We start from the raw sequence: 15,435 nt of genomic DNA, 5'->3' as shown, positions 1-15,435 counted from the left end.
TATTATTTGTTTTGTGATTAAGGTGGATATTTTATTTATTTTCATATGTTAAAAAAAAGTACCAATACTATTTTAAAAATTTTAAAAAAATAGTATTAGATATCAAGTATGCTCATTTTACTTAAAAAAGAGTTTCTAATACTCGAACAATTTCTTTCGGGAGCAAAAGCATCAATTATGTATTCCAGAATATGTACATCCTCAATCTTATTAGTAAATTCTAGAACTATAAAAGGCTGTTTGGCCATAGAAACTACATATAAATTAAGATTGGACCAGACTGCAAAAGCTTGACACAGTATGAAGGCTGTCAGAAAGCTCCCAAACTAGGCATGGCAGATTCTCCAACATCAGAATCTGGGAAAAAACATTCTAGCCATTTTTTTCTGGGAGAACATCAGAATAAATTGATCACCAACATCAGAATGCCTCATCGACTCATTGGGATGCTTACCAATAGTGCCCACAACAGAATAGCAGCACAAACTCCTTCTGATCAAAGAGAAGGGAAGCATAAGTGATTATTCTTTCAAGAAATAAAAATTTGATCAAATCTTCTACAACTACAGCCACAATTAGAAGTCCCTCTTATTTTTTGGGGGATGAAAAATATAAACTCTCTATCTGGATCTAAATGGTATTTGAACAAAAGCATAAGTTCGGAGATTTATTAGAATATTAGTTTTGACTAATTAAGCACATGAAAATTTTCCTCTGATTATCATATGGAAGACACTTATACACGCATATACACACAGACATACGAGAAAAGAGATGTCTGACCTCCAAATGACAAGTTGGAGACACCAATGGTGGAACAGCAGTGCAAAAAAAATATCGCACCAAAATACAGGTCAACCAAAACCAAACCCTTCACTAGCCTCATGGATGGCAAGTAACAAACGTTCTTGAAGCTGTTCCTTAGAGGTATACTCAGGAAGGTCAAGTTGATTGAAGCTGAAGAGCAATTGAAAGAAGAGATAAGGAATAAGGATGGCTGAAACTCAATATGCAGAGATTTTAGTTTGCAGTAATCGTAAGGACCTGAACAGACTATATATAATATTTACTCACCAAGTATGAGCTGATGGAAGTCGATCAGGAGCTCCATATGCCTTGTGAATCTGAAACCTTTGTGGACCAGAGATGCCTTGCAAGGCCTTAAAACCCTCCAAAGGAACCTGAAAAACAAGTTAGAAAGGCTGTTAGCAAAGTGAATTCAAAGGAGATTAAATGCGCACGTTCATGTATAAGAGCACATCAGAACTATTACACAAGAACTAATCTTTGACAATACATTTGTTATTTTCAAGAGATTTCCTGATTTGCCCTATATGTGTGCGTTTGCGTGAGTGATTCCTTTTCTGCCTTTCGTTTATTATATGGGACAGGTGCCCTTAGCATGTCATTGAAATATTTATATTTATTAGATAAAAATTCGATGTTTCCACTACATCACCTTTGACGTTCCAGTCACAAATTGCAGTAATCTTGCCATGTCTTCTTTGTTGAAAGTTTTGACCACCTCCCAGAACCATTGAACAACATTTGATGCCACTGTATAGCCGGTATACTCGGTGTTGGCCTTCAAGTCATCCACTTTAAGGAGAATAACACCATTCAGATGCATCATTGTAGATTAAAAATATACTACATAATTAATGATGAAACCAACTTACAATCAATTTCTGGAAGACCACTTATGAGAAGCTCAAGCTCTTTGTCATTAAATATGGATATAAGTTCTCGTGGTACCAATTCATTAAAACCTTCTAGAAAGGAATTAATTTGAGGACGGATGGCGTTTGTCAAAAGATGTTCAGCAACAAGATCAACATACTCATGCTTTGTTTCTTCTGTGACCCTTATGTTCCTTCCTCCAGGTTTAAGCTCATAATCAGTGACCTATTTCAGAAGAATTTTGGGAGATGGCAAAAGCAATTGAAAGGAGAATTCATAAGAATTTGTCTGGAGTTAATATATTTAAAATTTTAAATTACCTAAAATAATTTTCGATTAAACTTTAAAGTTTCAACAAGATTTTATGGAACAAATGTATTTGTTTTACTTTTAAGTTTGTACGTAGGCAAGACATAATAAACCAAAATAAAATGCTCTTTTACCTCATTCTTCTCGTAAAGTATGTGCTTTTCCTCATCAGCATCCATGCTAAATGTCAGGTCAGGAATATCACTCACATCATTCTGTTAAGTACATACAAAAATAAAATTAAACAATATACATGCAGAAAACAAGTATATCTCGAAAACAAATAGAATGCTCATTTACCATCCAGTCATATAAGTTTGTATCCTATCCAATTACATCCATTGATTAGTCTCCACCCTAGATAAGTCAACAGTTTCTGAAGTCACCATTTTATAGATGGATCTTTACTAAAACACACACGCCTCCCCCAAGTCCCTCTGTCCCTCTCGGCTCTCACTGCCAACACTTTCCATCCCTCTCACCTCACTGACAAGGCTGTACACCAAGCTCCATAGTTCTCGCTCTCTACACCCGCAATCAGTCTTTTCCTACCCAAAGACACTCCTATATGGCCTTACCCTATATACAGATGGATGTATGGTGTCTAAGAGGAAAAAAAGACAATAAAGTGGTAGGAATTGTAAATTAATACTCACCTCAAGCATCCATTTCAAATTCTTATAGTAATCAGGATCAACCGCTTCAATATCATGGTATGTAACCTTAACACCAAGTATATGCTTATAGAAAGATCGAGTAAAGTAAACATCCAGCAGTTGCCCATCAAACAAAGCCTTCCCCACCTGCATGAAAGATCATAACAAGTGTCAAAGAACCAGAACTACCAAAACTTTAACCCTGAGTGTAACACCAGTGCCATAGGTGGCTTTAATTATACATCTAAAATCCAGCAAAATAAAGGAAGGAGATTGGGGGGAAGGGGGTTCTGTATTATCCTGAGACCACATACAGAAAATGTTTGTAGAACATACCACTCGGCCAACAAACTTGAAGTATGAGAGATGTTCAGTCTGGTATACTGAATTAGGGTTTGGTTGGAAAGTTGCATTGTTGCCCACTGTTGTGAAAAGTAAAGCACCTTTATCAAATATGACCCTCGACAACAGCTGATACCATTCTCTGGTGAGACCACCAGCATCAATACCCTCTTCACCTTGAAATTGCACATTTAATCGCCCCTTCAGATCCTGAGTAGGACGCATCCTTAGCTGATTATAAGAGTCCTCCAAAATGTAAGCCCGCCTTACACTTATACGCAATGGCCCAGACAAGTGTTGGTCATGTTGTTGCCTTATTCTTGAGCGGAAATAGGCTCTCTTGTTATCGAAGTCTATCAGCCTTGGTGCCTTGAGCATCATGGAAAGTGATTTCTCCAACAAACCTGGATTCTGCCTAATGAAAGCATTTGACAGTCGGCGATGCTTCTCAGCAAACCTTGTGAAAGTGATAGCACCATCGAATTTCCGCAGTGAATCTCCACCAATTTTAACACTTGTTGAAGCTGAACAACCAGCAGACTCCTTAACTTCTCTGGCAGTTGCATTGCAATGGTCTTGCTGCATGAAGGATTCATTTGCTTGTAGCTTTTCACACAAAACAAAGAAAGCCTCAATGAAAGGCAAGAGTCTTTGTGTCCCAGGAGGAAGAGGTGGTGAAGTAGAGGAACCTTGCAGATTCTCGGCAACATTTATGTTTGACATGTTAGGAGAGAAAGAGCTCTGTCCAAGCTGCATCTCAGCTGCACTTATACAATTACTCAGTTCTTGCCACAATGGCTCGAGTGCAGTATTCAAATTCCAAATAGTTGCTTGATCATCATGCTGATCCGCATCATTTTCCATATCCAAATCACCCAAAGTATTAAGTGAAGTGAGTGAACTAAGAGCTTGCAGCACACGTAGAATGGCTGCACCAGCCATAGAACCAGCACTCAAACCAAGCATATTTGTTTTCTGGAGTGTGACAAGCTCACTGATGGCTGAACCTGTCAACGCATGAGCTGATTCTGAAAGCTCTAAAGTAAAGAACTTCCTATGGGAGGAAACAATGAAAGCCAACTTCTTCAGCACCTCACCAGCAAGCATATACATTTTATCCGAAAGCCTAAAAAATGTCAGATTAGTCACTTTTATTCATCACAACTAAAAAGGGTTAGAAAAACAGAGAGGGAAATGTGAATCAACAGGTGAGACAGTATGAAAAAGAAAGAATAAATAGTCTGATTAGCATAAATATGAAAAGGTTATGAGTAATACCCTTCACGACCAAGAAGACTGCACAAATTTCGCAAATCAGATTGTGGCAACTGCAAGAAGATATTGTACATATCTACATTCTTCTTCCCTTCAGAATGGCATGGATTTGTATCTGCATGCTTATCTTGTTGATTAGAGTCCGACTCCACCGAAGGAGCATCCTTCTCAGTATTACTTGGGGCTTCACTGGCTGACAAATTTTGGGTATCTGCCATTCCTTTTTCAGACTGTGATTGACTTTCTAATTTTGAAGCTGCAGTATCAACTACAACTTGAATCAGACCCATGACCTGCTCAAGATGAGCATTGCTGCGTAGAAACAGGGGTCGGTTCAAGAGCTTCAAAAAGAGCACTAGGGGAACATCCCCTGTCTGAGCTCCAGAGGAATTTGGTGATGGTCTCCCTTCAATAACCTTCTCTTTCCCTTTCTCATTCATATGCACCTTAACTGGACATGAAGAATCTGGAATAATTGATTGATCAAAGTGAAACAACAATTTTGCAACAGCAGAATGATTTGTGGCCAAATAAGTTAGAATCTCCAGAATTCGGCGGAACACAAGAGGAGGAAGACCTGGTATGAAGACATGATGGGAATGATCAGAAAAAAATAAACAATAATATTGAAATAAGCACATAAAGATTCTTTCCCAGACTAAAGTACAAATGTTACCATCCAACAATTGAGATCGACCATAAACTGTGTTTGAGTGACAACCAAAAAGCCTCTGGGAATTTAATGTCGCTGGTCTGCTTACAGAGCCTTCAGCTTCAGGTTTAATCATGTCAAGCAAAAGATAAATAAGAGTGGCCCTTGTAACACTATGTGCACATAAGTTTAACAAGAGCCTCTGCAGAAGGCCTTTTCCAAGGGGCTGACAAGATGACACAAAAATTAACAGCAAGTTACTATAATCACATACAAACATCCAAAACTAAAACATGTCTGCCCACACACTGAAAATCCTATAATAAAAATCTACAGAATAAATAGCAGGCACAATATTAGGAATAAAAAAGAATGCATTTTCACATCCAGCATGAGACTGGTAACTAAGACTACTACCATCATGAAGAGATCCAAGTTACCTGTGACAGTCGTAGAAGCCGGATCAAAGCTTTTAATGCATTTCCATCAAGTAGTGGCTCACCTTCAATCTCCTTCACCTTCAAGCTATCTGTAAGAGCAGATCTCCTCCCAATTGTAACTCCAACACCCCGATCCATCACAGGTCGCCGGTCAAATCCAAGACCATTTCTTCGATTGTTAAGCCTGTGGCTGCTCCCGAAAAGGCTCCGAGCTTGATAATGACTCATTGCTCGATCCCTCAATATTTGAGCTTCTGCAAGCAATGGGGATGGTAGTGCTGACAGAACAGCTTCAGAAGAAGTCAAAAGAACCTAAGTACAGAGCAAAATACAAGGATTAAAATCATGTCATATTTTCACAAAATAGAACTTCCTCAATAAATGCACAACACAAAATAAAGATTTAAACCTCTTCACGCAATTCAGCAGGAAAAGTAGCAATTATAGAGGCATTATCCATGTCAACTGGCTGTCCTTCAGCCTGCTGGGCAACCATTTGAGCTCTTTGTTGGGCCAAAACTTCTGCTTGAATATCTGGAGGAAGAGCAGCTAAAAACTCGGGATCAATATCTTCTGCAGAAGGTGGTGCATAAGCTGGAGGTTGAACAGACTGAGCTTGTTGGGATGCCAGAACTTCTGCCCGTAGATCTTCAGGCAGAGCCTCCAAAAAGGTAGGGTCAATGGTATTAGCACCAGAAGCTTCATTATTTGCACTAACTTGGTCAGCCTGAGTAGCATCTGGAGCAACCTCAGTGTTCTGAGTTGATAACATCTCACCCCTCCCGTCTTCAAAAACAGTTGGTTGCTCTGATTGATTTCCTTCGGCATCAGTACCACCCATATCAACATCAGCACTAGCATAAATTGACGATGCATGGGAATCACCTGGATTGGGAGTTTCAAAACCAGAGCCCCCTAACTCAATATTAGGAGGCTGCCCATCAGCATTTGATGATCCATTGAATTCCATGGACTCAATTGGCACATTGTGGATGCTAGTAGGTACATCAGCACCGCTTTCACATTGTATAGCAGCATCAGAATTAATAGATGAATTGACAAATGCCTGAGCTACATTCTCATCATGAGTGACATTTCCTTCAATCACTGTGCAATCAAAACCATTTGGCATGATATTCAGTGAAACTGGTTGAACTGACATAGGCTCATTAGCTTGCAGTTCTTCAGCTGTATCTCGACCACCAGAGTCTACATTTATCTCTTCCTCACAAAGACCACCATCGTTGATTTGCTGAGCTCTGGTTCCGTTACCATTTTCTTGCTCCTGACTATCAATCTGCTGAGAAGTAGAGTCAATTCCTGCAGTCAATATTGGACCATCATGTGATGCAAGAGCATCAGACTTGTTCTCTTGTTCTCCAGAATTCTGTAACTGTCGTTCAACAGGACTGCTAGCAGGAGCTACACTGCACAATTGAGCTAGGAATTGTTCCTCTACTGCTTGTGCAATGGCAGCTGCTTGAGCACTTCCTTGTGGCTGACCATCATCAGTCCACCTACCATTACCTAACACTCTTCTTCCAGGTAGATGCAATGAGCCCATACCCACAGAATAATCTGTCAGAGGTGGAGGTGCAGCACCACCCAAACGGTCTCCAAACAGACTACTTGGCACATGATCATATGGAAGAATAGGTGCATCAAACATGTAGAAATGGGCCACATCAAGATTCCCAGATGACAGGGTTTCTGAATCTCGGGATGCAGAATTACCACTCGATGACCACATTGAGACAAAATCACCAGATGGTGGTGGTCTAACAAGGAGAGGATGTTGAAAACCATTTACTTCTGTGGCAGATCTCTCAAAGGAAGACCTACCAGTCTGACGGCGGCGTTCAAAACTCTGAAGACGAAAAAGGTCATCCACATTAACACCTTCAAAAGGCTCAGCAGCCACATCTATAAATCCAGGTTGGCCAAGTATCTGCAAGTGATCCAAGCCATCAAGAGCTTCCCTCCACCTCACCTCTATGACCCGATTCTCATGAAAATCATCATCGTCTTCGTCAATCATCTCATCATTGTATTCATCTCCAAAGCCAACATCATCATGATCCTCCACATCAGTATCTGCCAAGGACATCATGCCCCCACCATCTTCTGCTATATCCTCATCCTCATCCTCTCCCTCATCATCATCCTCATCCTCATCCTCATCGCCACCCATATCATCATCTTCATCACCCATGTCATCATCAGCCCTATTCTCAACATGAAAAGTCATCTCAATTTGATCTGGGTTGTGCAAGACACCACCCTCTCCCATCTCTTCTCGCATGAAGTCCATTCCAAGTTCCATTGTTTGGTTTTGAGCCATTGTCCCCCCTTCTTCTACTCTAATATCATGTTCCATTGATTGATCTGGATTATCCGCACGATCATCACCTTGAGAAGTTCCTTGATTGTGTGCATTATCCATTGCATCTCTGCTTGCTTCTTGACTGCCCGCATTCTGATCATGTGCCACTGCTTCAGCTGCAGATGGTGCTGTTATTTGATCATCAGATCTATCATTTAAAACAGCGGATCTTTTCTTTTCAGTTCCATCAGATTTAAAGATTTGCTCACTTGCATTAGCAGCTCTTGTAAGACCTTCTAACCCTTTGAGTATAAGATTCACAATTTTGGGTGCATCAGGATGATCCAAATCAACCACTTGCAGAATACTAGTTAGAGACAGAATGATTCCACCATCTATCATGCTTTTTGCAATATCAGGTGAATATCCAGAACCAGGTAGGCTACCAGATGACGAATTTTTTGACAAAATAGAATACACTAGATCAACAAAAGTGAATAGCCTTTTATCTGGCAGTAAGCTGCTTTTCATTGAATTGCTCTCCAGATGTGAAAAAGACATCAATTCTTTAACAAGTTCATTTGTCACTCGTTTGCGCCCTTCACCAGATCGACCACACAAAACTACCAAAAACCATGAAGCCTTTTCAGACAACTTACCTCTCCAATCATCAGGTCCTGCAGATTTATCAACGGAGAGAGGTAACAACCGATGTAATACATGATGAATAATACCACTATGTCCAGATGGCTGATTAGATCCACGGAATTGACACATTTCAGAGTCACGTCTGAGTATGACACCTACTGCATGCCCATACATTAGAAGAATGTCACTCAATAACTTGAGGACAAAAGTCACCTTCACCAGTCCAGTAGACCTTTCAGATTCAGGCTCTAATATCCCAGCCTCTTCAACCTTAGATTTACCCTTCACCTTCATGGTAGGTTCATCTATGTCCATGAAAGTTGAGTCACACTCAGAATCTTCCTGACCTTTCACAAGTGGATACTTAAGCACAATCTCAAGAAGCTGATCAATTACTTGAGTGAGATTAACGGGAACCTTTTTGTGGCTTTTCAAAAATTTCCCCAGTCCATCATGTGACTTGATTTCAGGTATCCGGACACATTCATTTGAAGATAACCCAACCTCAACACTTGATGATTTTGATTTTTCTTTTTCTTTCTCCTTTGACAACACAACAACAGTCCTTCCCCCTGATGTTTCTATCTGACAAACTGCTGCTGCAGCTTTCATGAAAACCATAGGATCCCTAGAGATAACAGGTGCCAATGATGTCAAAAATGATCGAGGAGAGACACGCCCTGAATGGCGATTTCCACTTAAAGTTTGTCGTATCTCCAACTCCATGGCTGTTTGTAGTGTTTGAGGATCTTCAAGGAGATGCCGGACTATAGCTGACACAACTGAGTCATAGCCAGGGAAAAGGCAAGTCCTTGGAAGATTAAAAAGAGCAGCCAGACCTCCATTTTCAAGGAACTGCAAAGCTAAAGCATGTGTTTTTGTTAACCGAGCACATAATTGCAGAACAGCCTGCATGACAACAGCAGGAACATGCTGTTTTATCAAATCACATGCAATATCCAGCAATTTATGACTCTCATCAATAGTTGCAAAACCAGTAGATTTTCCCAGTATATTCTCAAAAGCCATTGCAGGTTCTTTCTCAATCCCGTTTGAATTTTTTTCCTTTGGTAAAACTGTATCAGAAAATTGCTCCCCAGAAGAATCAGGCAGGGAACCAGTCTGGGTTCCTTCCATATTTTCAACTTTGGGTCTTGACTGCACCATTTGATCCAATATAAGTAGTAAAGCACTAATGCATTTAGGGACTGGTAGTTCTTTCCCCAACTCCTGCCTACCTTTGAAGTTTGTCAAGATATCTATAATGGTAGATATAATGCCATTCTGAGCAGCAATTTCCCGTGTACTTCCATCCTCAAAAAGAAGCAGTGCCAAGATATGTGCTAACACACTCAATGCACAGTTATCCTGGGAAAAGTCCAACGGACAAAGTTTTAGCTGCTGCAGAAGATAAGATGTTACCTTTGGACGATCATCACCCTTGCTCTGACTGCAAAGTGTTACAAGCAAATCTGTCAACTGAAATGGCACTGAATCACTACTCTGAAACAACTTTACAGATGCAGCAAGTATATCATCAACTGGAGGTTTCTTCACATGTCCCTCTTCAGTTAGAACATCTATAGTCTTCTCAGCACTCTCAGCTTTAGTAGATTCAGAACTACTTCCTAGGGACAGAGCAAGTGCCCGTGCAAGTTCATCATCCTCCTGGACAGGATCATCAGCATGACTAAACAGCCACTCCATGGCCATTTCAACACTATTTGTTTCAACTCTTCTCAATGCTTCCTCAGCCCTTGCCCTTGAGAAGCCCATCTCAACAATAGTGGCAATGGTTGCCTCATCAGGTGGAGGGGGCATGAAACGTTGGTTTGTGCTTCCCACAATGTTAATACGATTACGCTTGACATCTCCAACACCAGAATATACGTGTGTAACAAGGGAAATAATAGATGCAATGAAACCAGGACTACAACTACAAAACATGGGATGATTCCAGACTGGTAGGATTACATCCAGAACCTGAGATTGTAGCATACAGACAAAAACTTCTGGGTCTCTAGGAACTGGAAAGAGTCCAATTGAGAGACCAACTGCAACTGGCTGAACAAGAAGCTCTGCCTGAGATGCTGAGGTTGGGGACAAAAGAAGAGACGAGTTTACAAAATACTCAAGCAAACGACAGTAGCTTTGTAGTGTATCAAGTAGCCATGTGTTATGGGACAGTTTACCTCCTTCCCCTTTTTTTCCAACATCAATATCTGATGATGGAAGAGAGCACGGAAGTGTCCATAGCAACTGACTAGTAGCTTCAAATGTTGTGAGTAGCTCTTTAAATGTTCCATGGACATAAAAATTATTAACCATGGCAGTATAACAACTCCGGCGCCTGCTGTCAAATGTGAGAGCAGCCATATCATCCACAACCTTCCCAAGATATCTACATTTAACAGAAAGTGACATTTCAAGTCCAGCATAAGTAGAATGCCCAGAAAAACTAAGAGCCTCAAAAAAATTTGTAGCTAAAACAGCTCCAAGAGTCTTTGAAGCTGAACTAAGTGACCCCGAGTCAGCTCTGCGACGATTTGGTGAAGTGAATCCCTTCACAAGGGCAGTGAAGAAAGAGCGCAAAGTTGATGCCAGTTTGTTAAGAATCTCTAGAACAAGAACATCAGGGCTTTTCTTTTTCAGATCTTGGGATAAAGGTGCTTCGAGTGCACTAGAAGATGCCTCTGAATCAATGTTTAAAGCTTCCAAGTGACGACCAGTCCTTCCACCTCGTATGCGGGATAACCCATGCCGACTTCGACGGTGCATACTTTCTCCAGCACGAACAACAGAAAGGAATTCTCGTTCCCCACTCCACAGGGAATGTGAACCATTCCTAGCAAAAACTGGGTTTGTGTATCTTACTGTCTGAATATTTGAATCATCATCACTCTCTCTTTCAACAGCAGTAGATGGGGGTACCTGTGCAACCTCAGGTTCTTGATCAGCATTCTTTTTTCCCTCGGCCTTAGAATCATTACACAATGATATTTGCCAAATTACTTCCTTGTATGTTTTTCCAAGATCTTTCAACACATCAGCATCTAAAGTACTTAGTTCAGAGACAACAGTAGTTGAACCCTTCAACAAAAACACAGAAAGAGTTAAGACAGCTTCAAGGCTGGCAAGATATTTCAACACCTTTGTTTGCTTTGCAGATTCCACTAGAGCAAGTTGAGTTCCTCCCACCAAATCTAAAAGCTCATTGATAGATTTCAGATGTTCCCTCAAGAAGGAGCATACAGCCCGGGCAAGAGAAACATAATGCTGTGGGGAGAAATTCTTGAAGGCAACAGATATACTCTGCCCAACAGAAACAGAAGGCGGCATTAAAGGTAAGGTAACTAACTGGAGAATAGCTTCAATTCCTTTTTTCTCGACAAATATTCGACATGTATCGGCATTCTGAAGAATTGTCTCAAGTAGACGAGCAATATTGTTTACACAATCTGGAAGAAATGACTCTACATTTACTATTGGCACATCATGAGATGGCTCAGTAATCTGCTCTGTGTCATTAGCATTGGATGACTCCTTGTTATTAGGCAAGATCAAATTCTTGTCTTCACCATCCATTTCCATAGGAACAGAGGTTGAAGAGCATGGATCAGGACTCAAGGATGAGGAATCCACTGCAGAACCAATTTTTGAAATAGCTTCCAGAATTTCAACTAACATTTCCACTCCAGGCCCACGCAATGAGGAAGCATGGCGCATTAATTCATCCAGTCCACTAGACAAAGATGCAGGTGTGTCTCCTGCAAGAGCACGCAAATATGTTCTAGAAGTAAACACTTTCACAAAACACCTCAGAGAGTTCCTATCTTTCACAGCTTGCAGGCCATTACTATTTAAGCATAAGGCATCCAAACACTGGGGGATGCAGGTAATGGCTTCTGCAGAGTTGAGAACATCAACCATTATAGCATCCAAGAAGGCAGACGGAAGACCAGCTGCATCTAAAACAGGAAAACAAGTAGGATCCTTTTGTATTAAGTCACTCATGACAGTAGCTGCAAGAGAAAAAACTCCACCACCAAAATCTTTTGCTCTCCTAAAAATTATGCATAAGCAATGAGGCAGCACATTCTCTTCAGATCCATAGATGCGAGCAGTATTTCCAGGGGCATAAGTTCCCAGGGATATAGCACGCAACAAAGCTTTCATCAGCAACCGACGGTGATAAGAAATTAACAGTTCAGAATACAAAGGTTGTGTGTCATCTGGCCCAGTTGAAGAACTTCTAACCATATTTACACTACTTGCACTAGACTCAGAATTATCATCTGGCTGCTTTCCACTATTTTCTACATTGGAGACTTCAATCTTTAGGCGAGAGATGGTATCATCCAAGCCTCCCAAATCTCTGAACAGAGCAGCAGCCGGATTACTGTAATCCATAAAAGCTTCTAAAATGCGCACAGCCTTTTCAACCAAATGCAAGTGCTGTGGATTTGTATCTTTAAGGAGAGGTAGCAGAGTAGGAATAAATCCTGCTTCCCGCATGGCAGAGCACCCTGACGATGTCGAAACCAACACAGTGACAAGAGACAATAGTGCTTCTGCAAAATGAACTGACCATTTTGAGGTATTACTAGTAACGGAGTCAATGGCTTTTTGCATCAGGCTAGATAAAATGCCACGGTGCCCACCAGATGTAACTGCAGTCTGTACTGACTGTTGACGGGAACGATCTTGGCAAAGAGCAGCTAACGAATGCAAACATAAAATCCGAATTTTTTCCAAAACTGCATCTTCATAGCTCAGCAATGATACTAATTCATTGATGAATCCAGGCTCCACATTGAAGAACGAAACCAGGTCATCAGCATCAGCACTTGCTTGAATTAGAACTATGAAGGCATACAAGCGAATGCATGTATATTGTTGTCTAGAAGACAAAGAACCAAAAGCCCTAGCAAACCGCAGTCTTGTCAATAAAGAAAATCTTAAACTGGAAGGTACCTTATATTCTGTAACTAACTTATGCAAAAGCTCAAGATCAGTTTCCACACATTTGTTGACATCAGATAAGTGAATAATTTGCAAGCCTTGGACCAAGGGTTCAGTAACTTTGATGTCACTTTCTGACTCATTTACTGCATAAAATTCAAAATGAAGGGTACGGCCCAATTCACAAGCAATAGGGTCACAACCATTAGGCACAGCTGAAGCAATCAGTCCAAGACCCTCTTCCTTTCCACCCCATCCTTGGGCAAGAGCATACAATTTTGAATTCAAAGAAGCATCTCTTATGGAGTACTTTCCAACTGTTTTCTTCAAAAAGGTAGCCAAAGTGTCCAGGCTAGCCTCAACCACATCAGGATCAGTAGAAGCAAGCAATGCTGAAAGATGCTGCTGCAGACACACAAAGCATACAAAAAAATATCAATGCTAGAGGCATGAAAGGGTAACATATTTCAAAGTAAATTAAGTTGAATAAAATAAATGTTAGTATATTACAGGTCATCAACAAAAAAGAGAACAACAAAAATTAGATACACACAAAAGCAATAAGTCTATCTCAGCTATCTTATTATGCTGAGCAAGGTGGGAAAATATGATTTTAGGAAAATATATCATACCTCATATGAACTATAGAAATGCTTATTTGTGCAATTATCCAAAATTATTCTGATAACACGAAGAATTTGAAGAACAGATTCTCTAGGGAATAAAGGATCCAAGTCCAGAAAATCATCATCAATCTGCAGATCCTTCCTTGGTTTTACATACTTCTCAAAGAATGAATCAAAATGGTTAAAAAGATCAACCCAGTGATGAAAATCTCCCTGTACAGAGAAAAGAAATAGCAATGAATCAAGCACATCAAAACAAATATGTGTTGTGTCTGTGTCAGACAAGGCCATAAAGATACCTTATCAAACTCCCAAACAAAAGCCTTTAAAGGTTCTTCTATCTTCTCAAGTGGAACTGAAGTAACACGATCGATGAAACATCTAATTTTTGGAGGCTGCAAACAGTCAACAAAAAAGGTTGTTGATACAATATTTTAATTGATCTATCAATATGTTCACCTCATATTGAAATTAGCATAATCAACTATTAAAATAGCTTAAAAAGAGTGCACAACATAACTTTAAACTCATAACCATGTAAAAGATGAAAGAGTACAAATGGCAATGAATTAAGCACATAACTCTAATATTAAACACAAACTGATTTGCAGCTGATAAATAAAAACTGTGATAAGACCCAGCGCACACAAAATGTTTTTCCAATTGTGAAAATGCAAAGTTACATAAAGAAAACTTATGGAAGGCAGAGTTCTAGTTCTCAAAGCAAGGCTCTTCTCAAAGTATTAGACTAAATCCACTGGCATTGTTGTATTGCATTGACAATATGAATTTTGGTCAATATGGCCAAAATGAACTAAAATAATATAAGAACACATAGCAACAACAAAGGCTTAACCAATGGTCAGAGCCAGCTGAATCAATCAAACAAAGACATTGGCATCTATCCAAATTCAAAACCAAAAGTTGAGATAAAATAATCAAAATCTTTAAAAGTAATAACAACACATGTTGCATCTTCAAAATTGTCATCTACAATCAAATTTAAGAAAATTATGATTTCCATCTCCATAAAAATGTGGGGAATAGATCTATTGTATAGACTTGACTCCAGCATAACAGGATAACTTTCATTCTAAAACACATTTTGGTTTAAAATTCAGATAATTTATTTTTGGAAGTGTAACGTATATGATTATTTTTATTAGCAAAAGATCACCTTTCAAAGTGTCAATTTCTCAAATGGTGCATGTGCAATATATACATAAAGTTGTAATAAGGACATCTACAAGTATGATGAATTGGGAACTGTGAAACAAGGACTTGATATGGATGGAAGAAGCAAAAGATAAAGAGAAAAAAAATCACATCTCACATTAAAACATGAAAACCAGGAATTGAGCAAACAAGAACTAAATGATTGCGCATATGTAGGTCCATCAATAGTTACAACCAGCAACTTAGCTTATATTAAAGCCATCAGTTAACATAGTGTAGTACATTTAATAAAACAAGTAAAGCAACACCCCAAAGTTTATGCACGGTTGCATTTTAACAAGAATAA

At 39.7% G+C, this 15,435-nt stretch overlaps 1 protein-coding gene across 3 annotated transcripts in view; it reads right to left on the bottom strand.

The window, feature by feature from the left end:
• Window positions 1-150: 150 nt before the first annotated feature.
• The window catches only part of LOC100801545 (E3 ubiquitin-protein ligase UPL1), a 16,247-nt gene continuing 962 nt past the window's right edge, over window positions 151-15,435 (bottom strand). Inside the window, exons 2-15 of one of the 3 annotated variants that reach the window (XM_041015460.1) lie at window positions 14,213-14,308; window positions 13,920-14,126; window positions 5,764-13,692; window positions 5,355-5,666; window positions 4,939-5,140; window positions 4,266-4,839; window positions 2,982-4,113; window positions 2,646-2,792; window positions 2,124-2,204; window positions 1,680-1,905; window positions 1,460-1,599; window positions 1,075-1,181; window positions 784-997; window positions 151-492 (exon numbers count right to left, since the gene is read on the bottom strand). In XM_041015460.1, coding sequence (XP_040871394.1) covers window positions 943-997; window positions 1,075-1,181; window positions 1,460-1,599; window positions 1,680-1,905; window positions 2,124-2,204; window positions 2,646-2,792; window positions 2,982-4,113; window positions 4,266-4,839; window positions 4,939-5,140; window positions 5,355-5,666; window positions 5,764-13,692; window positions 13,920-14,126; window positions 14,213-14,308 — 11,208 coding nt within the window. In that variant the 3' untranslated portion in view covers window positions 151-492; window positions 784-942. The remainder of the gene's footprint in view (window positions 493-783; window positions 998-1,074; window positions 1,182-1,459; window positions 1,600-1,679; window positions 1,906-2,123; window positions 2,205-2,645; window positions 2,793-2,981; window positions 4,114-4,265; window positions 4,840-4,938; window positions 5,141-5,354; window positions 5,667-5,763; window positions 13,693-13,919; window positions 14,127-14,212; window positions 14,309-15,435) is intronic. The other 2 variants (XM_006579999.4, XM_006580000.4) reach the window with 2 other exon arrangements.

Source organism: Glycine max, chromosome 5 (assembly GCF_000004515.6).
Source record: "Glycine max cultivar Williams 82 chromosome 5, Glycine_max_v4.0, whole genome shotgun sequence".
Lineage (NCBI taxonomy): Eukaryota > Viridiplantae > Streptophyta > Magnoliopsida > Fabales > Fabaceae > Glycine > Glycine max.
The sequence above is the reverse complement of the archived record's forward strand: the minus strand, read 5'-3'. Positions and strand labels throughout refer to the sequence as shown.